The following is an 18,882-nucleotide window of genomic DNA, read 5'->3' on the forward strand; positions in this document are numbered from 1 at the left end:
ATATAGTTTTAGTGGCCAAAGCTGTCTAGTTTTTATTGTGGGGGACAAAACATGTAATGCAGTGCAATAAATTGATGAATGAGAGAAGTACAAAGAAATATTCCTCAAATGCCTGATGTATATCAGAACTGATACTCCCTTTTTAACAAGAAATATAATATGATATAAACATCTAACGAGGTTAAATATTACTAACAATATAAAGATTATTCTTAAGTTTACTTTATAAAAAAATCAATAAAGATTTTATAGCAAAAAGACAAATCTATATATGTTTATCTATCAATAGTATAAACTATCGATCAGAAACCAGAAGGTAGTACATTGTGTGCAACCGTTTTTTCAGCACAGTTTTGATCTTGTTGATCATACATTATAACAGTAGGCTTTATAGGATAAATAGGATAAGTCGATATACATTTAATCACTTTCTAACTGTTAATATTAGTTTGTTAAACTCTAAACCGAATGTAATTTCCCTTCTCTTAGCCACCAATGGCAGAGGAAGGAGTAAGGAGGAAAGCACACTCGTCCTCCGCAGGAGACGAGGTGAAACGTAGACGACACAACTCATCATCATCATCGAAACAGACCCCAGCTGCCAGGATGTCTTCAGACAATCAACCAACCGCTGGAGTGATGGCAAAAACAACCACAACGGATCAAGCCGCTGCCCCAACGACAGGGAAAACCACCAATCAACCATCAGCCAGGCCAGTCACAGCCAATCAGAAAGCAGCACCGCTGACCGCCAAAAGCAGCAGGGCTAATGACCCGTCTACAAAAGAGAATGTGAAGAAGAATACCTCATCAGATGCTCGTAAAGGAGAGGCGGCGGCGAGCTAAAACAAAGATGCCCAACAGCCAAAGAAATGAAGCCCTTGCTACACTATATACAGTATTTGAGTGTGATTCTAACTCTAGATCTGTGAACAGATTTTCAGTGCTGGTGCAGGCTTACGTTTTACACCATAACCTCAGAAGTGAGCCAGTCAAACCGTTAGAGCAAAGACCAACTGTCAGACCGTTGCGTTTACAAACTGAAGAGTAAACCAGAAATATCTTTGTGTTGTACAAGATGCTTTTTCTGGACAGGTTAACTTCCATAAGATCTTTTTGTTTTCTTTTTTTGTTTGTTTTCTCGCAGTTATTAGTTTCAGAATCAAGTACGCATGGTGAACTTGTTTTGCTTTAAAGTTTACAGAAGATGCATTCCTCCATCGAATGCAGTTTTATCTCTTTTAAAATTAGTTTTACCTATGCAAATGCCTTACATTTCAAAAGCAACAAAAATATATATATATTACAGCTCTGTCAGCATAAATAATTAATCTCTTGGTTTTTAAGTGTTTTTAATTTTGTGCGAAATGCACTGTACACATATTTAGTTCATTTATTTTAAAAATGTAAAAAAGCTCATCAAACTAAAAAAAAAACTTGAACTGAGGGTGACAAAAGATAACACACTATATAGCTTCTTGCATTTTTTGCTCTTTTAGCTTGTGTAGGAAATATGACTGGTGGAATACTTAATTCTTTATGCTTTTGTGATTAGCTGAGTGTCTTGAGCTGAATATCAGAGAAGTACGTAGATATCAGTGGCGAGGGATTGTAAAAAGTGTTCACATCATCAGGAACTACAGGATGCTCCTGCTTTTAAACGAATATTGTGCCGTTCACATTGCGGAGGTGGTGATCTCAAAGAAGCCACATCTCCAGTTTAGGTGCAGAGTAGAGGAGAAAACATCTTCGACCTTTTGATCATTGTGACTTAAATTGGTAAACATCTGTGTACTTGAAGTTTCTAAGAAATGTTATCTTTTTGAGAGGAATTATTCTTTCTTTTAAATTTTGAATCCTATTGGAGTTGAGTTTGAGATAATTTATTGTTTTACTCTCTTTTGAAAGCTTAATTGATTATAATCTTTTTTATTGATATTACAAATATGGTGGCCCAGAGAATACTTTTATTTGCATTATATTTTTATTTTGCAGTTTATTTGCTGATAACAATAAATCAGTGTTTTATTTCTCACTTATGATCATTAATCAGACACTGAATTGATGTCCCGATTGTATCATATTTGCTTATGAAAACTGTACATAAAAAAATATTCTAAGCAGCTCTCTAATTTCAATCAATTCATTTTTAGTGATTCATTTTGTTGTGATATTTTTGTTTGTGTGTGATTGTGTGTTGGTATGCATGTCGGTTTAATTTTTTTCTTTCCTCATAAATTGTAAAATGTAAAAAAAAAAAATCTTAAAATATATTAAAATCTGTTTATAAAACCCCAAAATAATATATATTGTATTTCTTGTTGAGTCAGGTCAGCGTGTGCCTTGTTTTACTGGATCTTACACAGGGATCCACATTTTGAACAAAACAATTTCCATTACTTTTCCAGTTGGATTCCTGGATAATGATTTTTAAAAAGTAGCTAATAAATAGTTTGCACTCACAAAAAACGAATAGGCAATATTTTAGAACCGAGCACAACTTGAAGCATGTGTGTTACTGTTCACTATAAACATTTTCATGAGTTTCCAGGCCTTAAGACCCTTTTAAAATTCCCTAATATTTCCAGGTTTACCATGACTACGGGAACCCTCTTACAGACATGATAAACACATTGACAGCTGTAAAAAAACATTTATTCTACACTATAAACAATTACTTTAGACATTGTAAATAATAGACACTTTTCAACAATAACAGATATGTACAGCCTACCTAAACTGTTAGGGGTCAAGGAACTTGAATGCATGTTTTGCACTTTAGCAAAAGTAAAGATTGTAAATTCTGAGTTGTGAAGATAACGGGCTCACAAAGGATACTGTTATCTTTGTTGAATTATGATTAGTTTTTAAGTTATTGACCGCCATATAATATTTATCACATAATATATATTTATATTATTATTCAGTATTGTAATTAATACACATTCATTGTTTAATGTCTGTGTGATAGATAAAAATAGAACATACTTTTGAGTTGCAGTTTAATTGAAAAGCAGATTTTCTGCATACTTGAGTATTTTTTCGCGGTTGCTACTGATAAATATAATCATAACAGTTAGCGCCTTTTCATAATTTCAAGCCTTTGTCTGGTCGCATGCGTTTGGTGGTCTTGTAGGCGCCACTCTGACAGAAAACTACAAATCCCAGGAGCCAACGCGGTGTTCCGGTGACAGACAGCCAATCAGAAGCGCCCCTGAGTGGCAGCTGGGCGGGCGCGCGCTGTGGGAAGGCGCTATCGTTGCAGTATGGCGGACGATGGGGACGGTAGGAGTGCAGCGGAGGACACTAGCGGCGGGCAGGGCACGACGGAGGAGTTGGATCCGGGGGCTGGTCTCGGTATAAGCGGCATGCTGCTCGATCTCAGCGTTCTGGTGCTCCTGCTTGCCGCGTGTTACGTGGTTTACGTGCGGTGGTGGCGGAGGGCGGGTGCGGACGCGGGCCGGGGCAGCGAGGCCTCGCCGCTTCCCAAGATGAGGAGACGCGACTTCACCCTGCAGCAGCTGCGCGAGTACGACGGCGTGCAGAGCCCGCGCATCCTCATGGCAGTCAATACCAAGGTCTTCGACGTGACCAGCGGCAAAAAGTTTTACGGACGCGGTAAGGAGAGCGCAGGGCTCCGGCTCACACCCACATTCAGCGGGGTTTTTAACTTCAGCAGTGGAGAAGGTACTAACGTTAAGTATCCAGTAAGCAAAGTCTGCCAAAGCTAGAATACGTACTAGTAACTACTGGATAATAAACACCTTATTAATATTCTCGGTAGCACTTTATTTCACAGTTTGCCTGTTACACGTTACTATAGCAATAACTGTGCATTCTGTTTTAATTACAAGCGACTAACCACAAATCATAACCATATAACTTAGTAAGTGTATGTGGTTATTAATACTTCACAGTACTTATTTCTGATTACACTGTAACAAGGAGATCTTAAAATAAAGTAACCTTATATTTTATTTTATTTTTATTTTTTTTTATTCTTTTGCTAAAACTGGAAGTGCCAGCAACAATTGGAAATACATACAGTGAATATTTCAGATTTGTCCATCTTTAACTAACGTAGTAATAACGGAATAGTTACAAGTCATAGCTGGATATACTAGTGGTTTATTCCAGCAGTGACCAGTCTCTGTTGAGCAAGTACTAGTGGCTGATTGTATAGATAGATATTAATCAATAATTAAGTACTAACATCTAACGAGTAGTTCCTAATGAAATAATGAAGGATACAGTTAGATTACTGACAACGCTTTGTTTTGTTGTCCTTTTTACACGTTACATGTACTTGCTGTAGTAATAATAAGAACTTATGCATAATTTTAAGCAGCTAAAATCATAGAAGGTAAGTGTAAATAAATATTACTAAATAAACAACAGCTTGTCATAGAAGAATAGCTTTTGTGGCAACCAGCTTATACTCTGGTCAGAGGAAAGCTAATATTGGTAAACACTGGTCACACAAAGCCTCTTTCTCCCATAAACCCCTGCTGTGATGATGCACAGGGTGGTCTGATGTCTTATCAGAGTTTGCCAGCCTCTTGACGTGGCCCTTTCTGACTCATTCGTAACTGCGGTCACCTTTCTACCGCTCTGTTTTGTATTGGTGAACTCTTTCCCAGGCTTCAACCTTTCATGTCAGTGCATTTTTGAACGAGAGCCATGTGCGACGTGGACATACGGGGTGAGAGCCATGAGCTGGCACACCCCTCAGATATGCACTGTACAGGTAGAGCTGTACCATTCAATAATCAATATGCTTATTATTTTAAACATGTAAAGCTAACAGCTTAATTTGCTATGATGAATATTAGGTCAGCTAAGTTTAGCAGTGGTCTTGGTTAAGAAATCAAGCACCGAGCCTCATTCCTTCCTCCCTCCCCTGCAAGGAAACGCTGTTTTTTTCCCCCCTGTACTTTAAGAGCAGTTTATAGGCTGTGCAGAACAGCTGATTGCTACACATAATACTTGAAATATTTGCTCTCGAAGCCAGAACAACAGTCTTTTGTCTGTCTGGAGTCTATATTTGGAGACCTAGGTCAGAAGTGAAACCAAGAATGCACATAAAACTGTAGCAGGATCATCGCAGCCGTTGATTGCATTTACCTAGTTTTGATTCACAGTTCAAACTAGAGCCTCTGATTGGGCATCTCATCTCCCTCAGCTATATTTGTATATGAGATATGCTGTCTGACCATCTGTGGCGTTTATGGGGGAGCGTGGGGCGTTCAAGGTGTGATGTCAGCAGTAGACCAGACTCTGACCAGTTCGTCATTCATTTAGACACCTGTAGTCCCGTGTGGCATCTTGTGCCATTTCACCCAGACAGAATATGAGATCAGCTTTATTTACCTGTTGCTGCATTCATTTATAACCTGATGAGACTATAAGCATAGGTTTGTACTTTGTAAGCAGACGTGCTGTCTTATCACTCGACCATAGGGCGGCTTGTTCTTTTTTGGTCAATGTTTGGCTGGACCTGCTTGTTTCTTCTAAGACTATCATTGCTCAACTGCTGAAGAAAAGAGTATGTGTGTGTGTTTAAGCTAACTGGCATTTGCACATGGAGATCAGATGATGAACCAAAAAAAGAAGCATCAAAAGCTGACTTCCTGATTGTCCCTTCTATTGCCTTCTGTTCTGAATAAACAATGACTAAAGATCGGTCTCTCTGTTAAGACCGAGAACAGAAGAAGCTACACATGCCAGAGCGGCCTAGTCATCATCAGGCCTGATCTGGAAGGCTTTTGGCTGTCATATTATTTATGAATCATGGATTCTAGTTCCTGTTCAAGAGGATATGAAGTAAAACTCTGAATGCAGCAAGTATTAGAGATGTGCCTGTCCTCTTATCTTCCTCCTTATCTTTGTACCAATAGATATCTATGTTTATACGGGTATTGTGCCTGTTATGTGCTATTCACGTTCACACTGTTGCTACAGATTTGTTACTTTGTACACTCTTCATATTACATTCCTGCAAAGATGACAGGAAATTTACTTGGATATTGCTGTCCTGCGGCAAAACATGAGGGCAGTTGCATTTCATATCAAACATATAATGGTGAGTGAGCGTGACCTGGACATGTCAGGTGAATGATGAGATTTTCATGAATAAAATGAATGATCCTACAAGAAGAATTGCACGAAAACTTATTGCCCCGGTTTCACAGACAGGGCTTAAAGCTAGTCCCAGACTAAAATGCATGTTTGAGCTGTCTCAGCTGAATATATGTTGCTCTGACATATCTTAAAATATGTCAGTGCCATTCTACTGTCTCAGGATGCAATGTAATGTTTTCCTCTAAGGAACTTTTATAAAAGCTGCTTAAAATATCAGTATCGGGCCATTGTGTCTGTTACATCTATATCATCGTATTGCCTTTTATGAGGTTTTACACATGCACAGTAAATTTAACAAATTGAATGTTTTCTGATGTTTCAGTGTAAATGAGAAACTTTTGGCAAACACTTGAAAACGTTAGTGTAGACTGAGAGCATTTTTCAGATGTTTCCAGATTAATGTAGACACAGCCATAGTGTATTTTAATGGCACCTTACATTCTTTTCCTCACCCGGTGTGGTGTGTTGTTCATAGAGTCTCTCACAGCTGTTTTGGAGTAACTGTTTTTTTTTTACCTGCATTCCTCTGGTTTGCGTGAGCGGCTCCATTCATCTCAGCTGTTTGGTTGTTTTTGAGACGACTCTCCATTTTTGTTTCTGCTTGCCTGGGATTGTCTGACGCACTGACTCTACAACTGTTTTCTTTTAGTAGGTTCATAGTAGAGTTTTGTTTTGATTGCATTTCAGTTGGGCTCTTACTACTGCTAGTAGTAGTAGTAAAAATAATAGTGCTGATTTATACTAATTATTGTTAGTAGTAGGGCTTGGCGATTTTGCAAAAAATTAACATCTCGATTTTTCCAGAATGTTTGACCGATTCTCGTTTTTTTTTTTTTTTTTTTTTTTTTTTATATGATTTTTAACTAGTCAACTTGAAAATGTAACTACAACATGATTCAAGTTACTTTTTCTTTATTAACCCTCAAGTTAAAGAAAATTCTATTCCAAGTGCAGCACACATAAAGTGGTCAACATGATATAAATGATAAACAAATCACTTGTTAAATATCTTTGCAGAAAAGATGCAAAAACTACAACTGCATATTGTTTTTTCTGTGTAAACATGGATGCGATTGTTGCGCTCGCGTCTCTTGCAGTGTCTCATGCATGAAACGGCTTCCAAAAACACTGTGCTCAAGTTAAAAGAAGTTCACGCCCATCTGCTTGCATGTTTTATCTATTCCACTGCCCGCGTCGCATCTTTGTCCAAACAAAAGCACTGTGTGAATGACGCCTAGTGCTAAATTTATGGTCCTTCACACAGTGCGTCACACAAGCGGTTAATCAGTTGCGTCAACATGCAGTTGGATCATTCTTTTCTCTTTTCTGTCATCACCGGCATATTGTCAAAGTGTTTAATTCTAACATTTGGTAATATTTCTATTAAAAATTGAGATTTCTAAAAAATAGAACCGTGGCAAAACAATAAATTTGAATTAATTGATAAAATTGGGAAAATCACCAAGCCCTTGTTAGTAGTAATTTTTAATTCTTATTTATTATTAATTATTTTTTACATTTTAACGTTGGAGGCATAATTAGCTTAGTTTTAACTTCAGTTAAAGTTTAATTATATTTTTGTTTAATGCATAGTTATTTTAATTCCACAAATATATTTCAGATCAGACAATAATTGATGAATCCCTGGCCGTATTGCATATTCAGTTCTGGTTATTGCATCTGTAATGTGCAGAAGTTCCTAAATTTTTTTCTTTCTGACCTTTATGCTCACAGTATGTCTGTTGTTCCAGAGGGCCCCTACGGGATCTTTGCGGGACGTGATGCTTCTCGGGGTTTGGCAACATTCTGCCTGGAGAAGGATGCGTTACGAGACGAGTACGATGATCTTTCAGACCTGAATGCTGTACAGATGGAAAGCGTTCGAGAATGGGAGATGCAGTTCATGGGTAAGCAGGAGAATTCCACTGTGAATTCAGAAAGAAAACACATAATTTCTGAAAGGTTTTATTGGCCTCTCGGGTAATTGCAGGTAGGAAAGTTGTGAATGTTAGGTAGGTAGTTGGTTTTCACTCCTCCTGGTCCACAAGCTCTGCATGTTGTTCCTGTTGTGCTGGTTAGGGCTGATCTGTACATTTACTGTAATCACACAGCTGATGCAGGAATGGGGTACTGGGCAAATTCTCTAGATGATGAGTGACAGTAATCTTTAATTGTCATGTTCACTCTAGGTCAGAGAGCTATAAAAAAAAATGCATGGCCATATATCAGTGTTTCCTGCAGCATTATTCAGTGGTGATGTGTCAGACGGTCTCAGTTAAAAGAGATTAGATTAAAAGAGTAGGTGGTACCATGAAACAAAGTCAAGAAAAGACTTCTTTTTATTGCATTGTCTTCAATAGCTGCACTAATAAATGAATATCACATATGAATCACATGAATGATTCTTGGATAAGATGATGTGGTCCCCTTAATGTACTTATATATGTTTATGTGTGTGTGTGTGTGTTGGGGAGAGTGACTCTTGTTCTATAGCCATATACAATAAGGTTTATACTTGACTGATCTAGATTGATTGATTCAGTGTAGAACAGTCTCATATCTGTTTGTGTTGCTGTGTGCGATGAGGAAATGTGAGACAAACAGCTTGACTTCCCTGTCGCCGCCTGTGGGGGAAATCAGGCATGTAATATAACAATGCTGCTTATAATGCTGATTATAAGTTACTCTGGTGATAAAGCACACAATTTTTTCACTCTGCTTGTTTGCATTGTTGCTATCAGAGGTGAATTCATGGTGAATTTATTTCACTTACATTTCACTGCTGGTCATATGCTCTCCGTATAATAATGACAAATAAAAAAAAATGACAAATAAAAATAAAAATCTTGAATGGAATCTCTTGAACGCCTTAGAAGGACCCTCAAAAAAAAATTGGATAAACATTTAGTATAAAACTTGCTTATATAAAATTTTTTCTTTTTTTACTGGCTGTCAAAGGAAACAGTGTTACTTGTATAATATAATTTTATTAATATTCTTTATAGATATTTTTAGTTTTTAATTTTAATATAAGTTTGAATAATTTTATGTGCTCAATTTTATTAGGTTTAGTTTTAAACTTATTTCAATTAGTTACCAAAGCTGCATTTTTTTTAAATTTTCAAATAACATATATATTTTAATTTATTTATGCTTTATTTCAAATAACAAATGCTTTTTAATTATTTTAGTTTTGTTGTAGTTAACAATAACACTGATGGAGAAAGATGGTCTGTGCAGCAAGGTGATGTTTTACAACCAACAGAAGCGAGCTGGTTCATGCTAACTGATCCCTAGTTGTTACTACCAAAGTTCAATGTCCAAATAAGAGTCCTTCCAAAAGTTTGTGCACAAGATAAATATGCAATTTTATATTTAAATAGTTTTATTAATTCTTTTTCCACTTGTTCCTCCTCTTTCTCAGAGAAATATGACTACGTTGGCCGTTTGTTGAAGCCAGGAGACGAGCCGTCTGAGTACACAGATGAAGAGGACATGAAGGATCATCAAAAACACGAATGATCTGCTGAAACATCCACAGCAGCTGAAGCCCAGGACTGAGAAGGCCACCCTCCAGAATAGTTAAACCCCTCAGAATCTGCCCTTTACCTCGATCGCACCGTGTTCCCACTACTGCTCCACCACAGAGATAAACGCATCTGTCTGAAAGCCCCCTGCTGTTCTGACTGTCCTTCTACCAAAACGGACCAATAGCCTGTCAGAGTTTCCTGTACTCTTCTTGTCTGTTCTTGATACCTGCTCCTTGACCCTCAATCTTCCTGTCCCACCTAAACACTCGATTTATACCATCAAACACTATACCGTAAACCACCAGTACTTCACCCTAAATCGTCAGTCATACAGTCTAAACCCTCCTTCATTTACTCTACAGCCCAATGGAAAGTGGAGCGCACCTGAGGCTTTTATAGCATCCTGCACATTTGCGCGTTCAGACTTGGACTGACAATGTGAAGAGATGTATAAAAAGGAGGAAACACTGAATACACACATTTTTATTCACTTAATTTTCTTTGGGGACTTCACCGTTCATGACCTCAAAGGTCACATGCATAGAGCGGGGCAGATGCCTGGAGTTCAGTACACAACAGGTTAAAAATTGCAACTGGGGTCTCTTAATTATTTTTGTTTCCATTTAAGTTAGTTTTTTTTTTTTGGTGTTGTTGTGTAATAATTGTACCATAACACACATCTCAAACACTTCTCAAGCATTAAATCTCATGCTTATTTGTCGACAGTGAGAACGTTGTCGTTTTAAATCAAAGTAAATGTCGAGTGGATATGGTAACCAATCCAAAAGCCAGATTGTCTGCCATCAGCCAATCAATCCAAAGGTTGGGAGGGTCTGGGGTGGGTGGGTGCTCTTAGCTATTTTTGTATTGTGTGCAACACTAGTGTGTAGCGATTTTTGTCACAATGTGATTGTAAAACATTCAGGATGGGAAATGTTTGTGGGGAGAGGGTATCCGTTAGCATTCTCGCCATAAAACTGTTGTTTTATTTAAACAGTGTAAATCTGAACGGCTGGTTGGGATGCAAAGGGAAGATCAGTACGCTAGTTTAATTGGATCAACTTGTCTGCTCATTGGTCAGCAGAACTCTCCCTTCCCCTGTTAATGAAACAGTCAGCGTAGTTATTGTGCCTTATTTCCATTTGATTTACTACAGAATAGTCAAGAGATGTAGAAGGATACAGGTACGAGAAAACGCAAAGATAAAACATGTTCTGCTCTGCCCTTTCCAAAATGCATACTCTTAGGAGGTTTTTCGAAAGCCAAGGCATCTTCCCATTAATTTCCTCACAGTTTGTATGACGAGGCGTGCTCACGTCTGTAAGCGAATCCGACACGAGAGGCTCGACCGCCATTATCGTGATCTTGTACATAGACTTTATGAGCTATTTCAGTGTTACTGCCATATCTGCGCTGTTATTAAACTCCACGCACTGCTGTGTTGTACTGGCCAAAAGATACATTGCTCTTTCTCTGTTTCCATCTCTTTTTCCCCTCTTTTTTTTTGTTTTGTTTTTTTTCTGCTGAATTTATTTTTAATCGTGGGTAATTTTCAAATCCACCCTTAAGTGTTATATTTTGTTTTTCTTCTGGAGAGGGGAACTATGAGTTTGGAAGAATACTTTGTCTTCGCTGAGGGGAGGGGGATGAGGCGCAATTCAAAAAATTGTGGATTCTGTAAATATGTGTATCATTTTATTAAAGCATGTGCAGCAAACTGAGGTAATGCTGGCTCTCACGTCATGTATTTAAATGGAGTTTGCAAGGATGTGTGTGCGTGCGCGCTCGGGGGGAGGAGGACAAGAATGTGTTGTTGCAGAAATAAATACCTTTGGTTAATAACTACTGTTATCCTCTCTGCCCCTCTGTTGTGTTATCTTAAGTGCAAAAATAGGCTTTGTTTCTCACGAAGGGCATTATTTCAAATCAAAGAACTATAAAGTGGCAGCTGAGACTGTAAACACTAACATGTAAAGTGTGTTGAGAAACCACTAGGTTGACTCCCAAATTTATGGGGAGTTTTGGACTAGTTAAAAGATTTTGTGCTTCCATAGTAAAGCGTTTAGGTTGTGTGAAAGAACAGGGCAGGAAATTTGTGGTTGGTTGAGGTATTTGTCATGTTCCAGTTATAGTTACTGAGAGTGTATATGCAAAAATAGCATAGAGTAATAGCAATAGTTTGTCCAGATCATTTTTATAGATTTGCAGACTTAAATATATTTTCAAGCACGAAATAGCAGTGTGAAATGTCATGCAAACGTGTAAGAGCTGAAAAGAATTTACTCACGGTAATTTATCAATACTGTGTGCATCTCGCACACCAATTTACACAATCAGCAATGAAACAAAACTGTTGTTTCAAATCATTGCAGTTTACAGCTTCACAGCACAGATTGAGTATGGAGATAGTTTTGTTGTATAATTCCAAAATAATTTGCTGGAGTTTCAAAAAAATTAAATTGATTCAAATGAAATGTGCACGTAAAAAAAAAATCCACAAATTTGTTACATTAAATGTAGCACTATATTTTTATGCAATACTTTTTGAACTTACATATATAAAGTATATAAAAAAGAGGGTACTTTGCTGTGGTCAGTCTCAGATGTTAATATCCATTGCTAATGCTGTATTATTATTGTTGTCTTTCCATTAAAAATAATCACTTCCTGAAGGATGATTTCATTAGGGACTTATTTTTTGTTCATTAAAAATGACAAAACACTAACAAGCATTATTGAAATCGTTCGGTATTATCCGCCAGATGTCACTAAAACCCTAATGGTTCTCTAACAGACCGAGGCACGTAACGTTAGGCTACCAGTGATGGGATGTCCGAGTCAATTCCGCGAATCGGTTCTTTCCAACCGTTCGTTCTGACCGGTTAAAAATTCCAGCGATTCTTTCACGTCATAGCGTCGTTCGTGACATATACCGGCGATTCGGCGTGTCAAAGTACATGCTCAAAAACGTTTCAGTAAAGGCATATATAGGCTTTTATGTGTATTTTGTTTTTCAGTCAAATTTCCCAGTCGGAGCCGCTCTGACCGATTCAATCGTGAATGAGTCGTTCAAACTGTGAACTGGGTGCAGGATTCGGACATCGCTATAGAACATAGGCACAGTGTGATTCTTTCATATATCATTTCGCTAACGGTGCTTTATTTTGCATGAGATGACTGTTGGAGTAGAGTCGAATTAGCAGTAGAATTGTGTAGAACGGAATTGCATATCAAACCGGCAGTTTTTGTTGGGTAAGTCTGGTTTTCTTATAAACACTACAGTGCTTAAGCATAGAATTGTGCAAGCAGGTTTAGACTCTGCATATGTCGATAATCTTGCAGCTTTATACGAAATATCTGCGATCAACTCGTATTATTTTTACAGCACTGTGGTCAACGCATCATCATCGAGTATATCTGTACATGTTCTCGTGGAAAGCTCACATGAATGAATTTGTGGTTGGTTACACAATACATTGTTTCACTGTGACCGGCTTTGTGAAAGTGTGAGGACCACCACAGATTCAGATGAGCCTCATTTGAGAGGGAGAACGCATACAGACTGGTAATGTAAATATAAAATGCAGAATTGCTTAAAATGTTATTTTGGGGTAAGTCTGGACCAGTAGCTGATGATGACTTCAGCTTTTGTGTATCTCAATCGTCTATATTTTGTAATACATTAATAGAGTTGAGGCAAAGAATGCAAAACGGAGCATAAGACATTTTATAGCATTTTCTTTGAAAAGGTACTGCACAGGCTAAGTGGTTAAAGTGCAATATCAATAATTTTTGGATCTTCCAACACTAACTTTACTGACTACTTTGATATTTCACGTTCACTTGTCAAGAGGGTCTGACATTATAAGTTGGAGCTGATGGTGAGCTTGACTTTTACAGAAGGGACGTTTCTCATCATGGCTGAGCATTTATCCCAGAGTGAACTGGACTATCCTTTTAAGCTTTTGGAATATTTCAATGGATTCAGGATCTCCAAGGTGTGTGTTTTATGAGAGACGTCTCTATAATAGAGTGTTTATCAAAATAAGTGCATGAATATCAATCTATGAATATCTTTGTGGTGTGGAATCGCCTGAGGCATCTTTAGCAGACCGTTTTAATAATGTGTTCACCACACTTTACATTTATTGTTGGATTATGAGTAAATGTTTTATGTGAGAACATCTATTATTTGTGGCATGTCCCCCGTTGTGTCTTTTTTTACCTCTGTGGCCACCAGGTCTGATTTCGCCTCTGGCAGGACAGGCCTATAACTTATTAAAAGCCACCGAGTCAATCACTGAGATGACTCAGGACTTTTGTTATCCCAGAAAACCCAGAAAGGATTCTGCATGAACTGAATTAGATAATAGAATAGAACAGAATTCACAAGAATAATTTTACAATTGTTATGCACAGAGTTTTGCAGTCACTATATGAACCACAAGAGGCAAAAAAAAGTCATTAACATTGTGAATAAGACTAAGACATTATTTTTGTGAAAATGGTTTCAGGTATAAAAGCAAGAATATCTATTCAGTTACAATTTGCATTAAGTGCATTTTACCCTTTTAAAGAAATGACAAACACATAAATAACATAAGTTCTCACTGACATTTTTTATGTGAATATCCTGAATCCCTGCTTTCCTCCAGGCAATATTTTCAGCTTGTGAGTTAGGGGTGTTTGACCTCCTCCTCCAATCCCAAAAGCCCATGAGCGCAGTTGAAGTGGCACAGAAGCTTGGCACCAGTGAAGATGGTGTAGAGCGTTTACTGGATGTTTTGGTTGCCATTGAGATTGTGGATGTGGAAGTGGTACAGGGAACAGGTGAGCTGCTTAACTATTTTATATTCCTCCACAAATAGCTGGACGTTACCTTGATTGCTCTGTTATGTAAAGGTGATAAATGTAAATATCTGCTTGTTATAAAATATCCTCCAAGTCTCCAAACTTTTACTCTTGTCTTCTCTCCTAGCTTTTTACAGCAGTACAGATGTTGCTAATCAATACCTGGCCAAGACCAGCCCCAAATCTCTACATGATTTGATCATTTATAACTCTCAGACCATCTACCCACTCTGGAACAATCTGGTAGATGCTGTTAGGTAGGTATCGCAGTTTTTATCATCCATTAACAACTGAGAAACACTTGATCCCTGGCCACTTTAAAATCCTTTTTCTGTGACAAATGTTTCATTGTAGTGATTTTTAGATACATCAGGATTTGTGTTTTATTTAGTTAAAAAAATAGTATAATCAAAATACCTGAAAACTTTCAGGGAAGGAAAGAACCAGAATGAGAAAACCTTTGGCCTCCCATCTGAAGAGATCTTCTCTGCCATATACAGGTTTGTGTGATATTAGCAGTTCCGTTTGGGTGAATTTTACTGTTGTCCCTAGACGTCACTAGATTAAAAGTCCTTTCTTTGACTCCAGTGATGCAGTCTTAAGCGCTTAGCTTCTGGTGCAGTGTGATTCTAGGTCATGGACTTGAAACCAATACAAATTTGAGGCTTTATGACAGGCTGTTCCCACGTCTGGAGGGGTGGTGTGTGTGTGTGTGTGTGTGTGTGTGTGTGTGTGTGTGTGTGTGTGTGTGTGTGTGTGTGTGTGTGTGTTTGTGTGTGTGTGTGTGTGTGTGTGTGTGTGTGTGTGTGTGTGTGTGTGTGTGTGTGTGTGTGTGTGTGTGTGAGCTATATATGAGCCGACTATTATGTGTGTATGTGAAAGAATGACTTGTGTTATTGTATGTATGTTTTGGAATCGTTGGGGGTTTTGTGATGGTTTTGTGTGTGTGTGTGTGTGTGTGTGTGTGTGTGTGAACACATCTCACGCTCTAGTAATCTGGGTGCATGGGATTATGTGGAGATTTGTATTCCGTTTTTATTATTTTTATTTTGTATTCATTTTACCCATAATTTTATTACATTTAATTTTATACCTATAATATTTTTACTTTTTAAGATTGTGCTTCTGTTTAATGTCAGGTCATATGTTTTTAGAGAAGTAGCATGTCACCATGTTTTTTTTACCCTAACTTTCATCTGAATCCATGTGGAAAAGGTTCAAAATGTAAATTATTTTTTAACCAAAAATCTGTGCTGATGTTATTTATAATACATTTATACCAGTGGGTTTCTCCTTGTAGTGTATGTAGTATTAGTCCAAAAAAATTCTACTCAGTCACAGATATCAGTTATGTTTGTATTGTTTTCCAGATTTGTATAGTAAAGGAATTAATACTTTTATTCAGCAATGACACATTAAATTGATCAAAAGTGACCATACACCATTCAAACTCAAATCCATGTGTTGACACCGGTGGCAATGTTTTGTTTCAGGTCAGAAGAGGAGATGCTGAAGTTCATGGGTCTGATGAACTCTACATGGGTCATTGACGGTCATGACATAGTGACAGCATTTGATCTTTCTAACTTCAAGACCGTCATAGATCTGGGAGGCGAGTATAAATGTTGTTTTGACTCTTTGCTTATTTATGACAGTTATTCAAGCTAAAAATAAAAAGCTCACAATTGTAGAAAAACTATTTTTTATGAATTATGCAAGATGTAGTAGATTTGCAAGTCATGTTATTTTGAGCTGCTTTGCAGGCTGCTCTGGTGCATTAGCGCGAGAGCTGGCTAAAGAGTATCCTTCCTCCACTGTCACGGTTCTGGATCTCCCGGCTGTGGTCCAGACTGCTCAGCGGCATTTCGCCCAGCAAGATGACACCATCTGTTTTCAAGAGGGTGCGTAATGACGCATTGTAACGTTGTTAATGGTTCACATTTGACCCATTCTCTGTCCTTCTGAACTTGTCAAAAACAACAACAATCTAATGGCTGCCCAGACCACAGTACATTTTAAGCTTGTTGTGTTAATATAGTTAATGAAAACTGAAATAGAAAACATTTGTCTTAACTACAATATAAATAAAAACTAAAATAACTTGGAAAAACTAAAATACAGAAATGGCCTCAGATTAATGTTTTAGTTTCTTATACAATATATCATAAAACCATCTGCAATAAACATGAACACATTAAACACTTGATGGCAATAACACAGTCCTGATAAATTCAATGCTGTTAGGCATTTTTAAATGATACCAGTTAGCACATTAACTAAGAAAATGTAAAAAATGAAATCTAGAAAACACTGTAAAAAAAAAAACTACAATAAAAAAAAACTACATAGCATTCAGATATTTTGAGATAGTAAGTTTTTTTTTTTTTTTTAGTAGTTTTTCAAAAGAAAATTGTATTCAGCAAGTATGCATTAATTTGTTTAAAATTAACATTGTTACAATAGATTTTTATGTATAACATTTATAGTCATTTACAGCTTATTTATATCTTAACTCACACAGGATCACGTGAGACTAAAGACTGTAGAAATGGCTAATAAAAATTCAGCTTTGCCATTACAGGAATAAATTTCATTTTAAAATATATTAAAATGGAAAATGTATTTTAAATTGTAACAGTATTTCATAATATCACTGTTTTATTGTATTTTTTGATCCAATACTGTAAATACAGCCTTGGAGTCTTTTTTCAAAAACATTAAAAAATCATACCAACCCCAAACTTTTCAACAGCAGTGTTGATGATGTGAAAACTAAACTAAATAAGATAAAATCAAAATAAAAATTTCATAACTCTAGTATGGCATTTCTCATCTATAAAACAATTAGGTATATGTTGTTTTGTGTTTGCAGGGGACTTTTTTGAGGGAGAAATCCCTCCTGCAGATTTATACATTCTGGCCCGGATCATTCATGACTGGAAGGAGGACAAAAATCTCAAACTGCTGAAGAAGATTCATGCAGCATGTCCTCCAGGTGAGAAACGATGCCATTAACTGGTCACTAATATTAATAAGTGGCCCTAAAATGATAGTTTTGACAGCATTAACCATCTCTGTGTAGGTGGAGGCGTTCTGATCGCAGAGGCCCTGTTATTTGAGAACCGCCGGGGTCCAACTATGGTTCAGATGTTTTCTCTGAACATGCTGGTCCAGACAGAAGGGAAGGAGCATCCACCCTCTCATTACACACATCTGCTCACCGACGCAGGATTCAGAGACGTGCAAGTCTGTCGGACCGGAAAATCATACGATGCTATTTTGGCTCTCAAATGAATATGCACAAGTGTATTGTAAGCGTTCTCATTAATCAGACCCCTTCTGCCTTATCTGCAGACACATCAGTGATCCTGTTCATGCACATGTCAGGCATCTGTTGTTCCACCTTGGCTTGTTTTGTGAAGTTTTTTTCCAACACAGAGTGAGCACAGAGTGATCCTTAAGATTCCTTCAAAAGACAGTTTTAGTACCAATTAGCTTTAGTTATTTGTGAACTTGACTCCTGAGGCCTACCAGATGTAGTCTGAGAAGGGGTGGGATGAGGAGCGGTTGTGGATTGGCCAGTGATGTGTCAAAATAAGCTCCTCCCTCTATCTCGTCTTGTGTATCTATGCACGTTGGTGTTGACACGTGGTTAAGTGTGACCCCTAGTGGTTATTATAACTAACACAGTCAAAAAAATAAATAAAACTGAAGTCTAAATATCAATTCCTGGCCTCAATTTTAATTTACTTACTTTTACTTAATTTTTACAACATGATTTTTTGTGTCATATAGGCTAGTCCTAATACAATTAATTTACAATCCTTCTACTGAACAAAAAAGAATGCATTCTGATTTTTTTTTTTTATGTATTGTTTGTGTATTTTTTTCTAGTAAAAACCTTGCACCGCCTTTGACCTTGTGCCTCACATTTATACTTGTCCACCGAGAAAAAATAAATAAAAGGAAACAATGATCCAAGTATTTTGTTGTGCATTGATCTCATGTGATTTGCAGCTTTTGTATTATGTACCTTTCCCGAAAGGTTCAGTTACACTCGCAACTGGACTGATGTTTAAAATATTAAATATGTGACCCTGGACCACAAAACCAGTAATAAGTAGCACAGATATATTTGTAGCAATAGCCAACAATACATTGTATGGGTCAAAATTATTTCACTTTTATGCCAAAAATCATTAGGATATTAAGTAAAGATCATGTTACATAAAGATATTTTGTAAACTTCCTACCGTAAATATATCAAATTTTAATTTCTGATTAGTAATATGCATTGTTAAGAACTTTTTCTGCGCCCTCAGATTCCAGATTTTCAAATAGTTGTATCTCGGCCAAATAT

At 37.2% G+C, this 18,882-nt stretch overlaps 3 protein-coding genes across 5 annotated transcripts in view; all 3 read left to right on the top strand.

Moving 5' to 3' along the window:
* The window catches only part of larp1b (La ribonucleoprotein 1B), a 31,043-nt gene extending 28,920 nt beyond the window's left edge, over positions 1-2,123 (top strand). For both annotated transcript variants that reach the window (XM_042742377.1, XM_042742378.1), the window contains exon 19: positions 490-2,123. In XM_042742377.1, coding sequence (XP_042598311.1) covers positions 490-846 — 357 coding nt within the window. In that variant the 3' untranslated portion in view covers positions 847-2,123. The remainder of the gene's footprint in view (positions 1-489) is intronic.
* A 1,121-nt stretch (positions 2,124-3,244) lies between these two features.
* On the top strand, positions 3,245-11,513 carry pgrmc2 (progesterone receptor membrane component 2). Its single transcript, XM_019121258.2, has 3 exons — positions 3,245-3,618; positions 7,893-8,048; positions 9,566-11,513. Exons 1-3 carry the CDS (start codon positions 3,267-3,269, stop codon positions 9,661-9,663), a joined length of 606 nt encoding a protein of 201 aa, XP_018976803.2. The 5' UTR covers positions 3,245-3,266; the 3' UTR covers positions 9,664-11,513.
* A 146-nt stretch (positions 11,514-11,659) lies between these two features.
* On the top strand, positions 11,660-18,506 carry asmt2 (acetylserotonin O-methyltransferase 2). 2 transcript variants are annotated; one of them, XM_042742380.1, is made up of 10 exons: positions 11,660-12,923; positions 13,057-13,236; positions 13,572-13,669; positions 14,327-14,501; positions 14,650-14,779; positions 14,954-15,022; positions 16,016-16,134; positions 16,286-16,423; positions 17,395-17,517; positions 17,605-18,506. In XM_042742380.1, the coding sequence occupies exons 3-10, from the start codon at positions 13,589-13,591 to the stop codon at positions 17,814-17,816; spliced, it is 1,047 nt and encodes a 348-aa protein (XP_042598314.1). In that variant the 5' UTR covers positions 11,660-12,923; positions 13,057-13,236; positions 13,572-13,588; the 3' UTR covers positions 17,817-18,506. The 2 variants fall into 2 exon arrangements, with proteins under 2 accessions (XP_042598314.1, XP_042598313.1); XM_042742379.1 differs by lacking the exon at positions 13,057-13,236.
* The last annotated feature ends 376 nt before the right edge of the window (positions 18,507-18,882 follow it).

This window comes from Cyprinus carpio, chromosome B17 (assembly GCF_018340385.1).
Source record: "Cyprinus carpio isolate SPL01 chromosome B17, ASM1834038v1, whole genome shotgun sequence".
Lineage (NCBI taxonomy): Eukaryota > Metazoa > Chordata > Actinopteri > Cypriniformes > Cyprinidae > Cyprinus > Cyprinus carpio.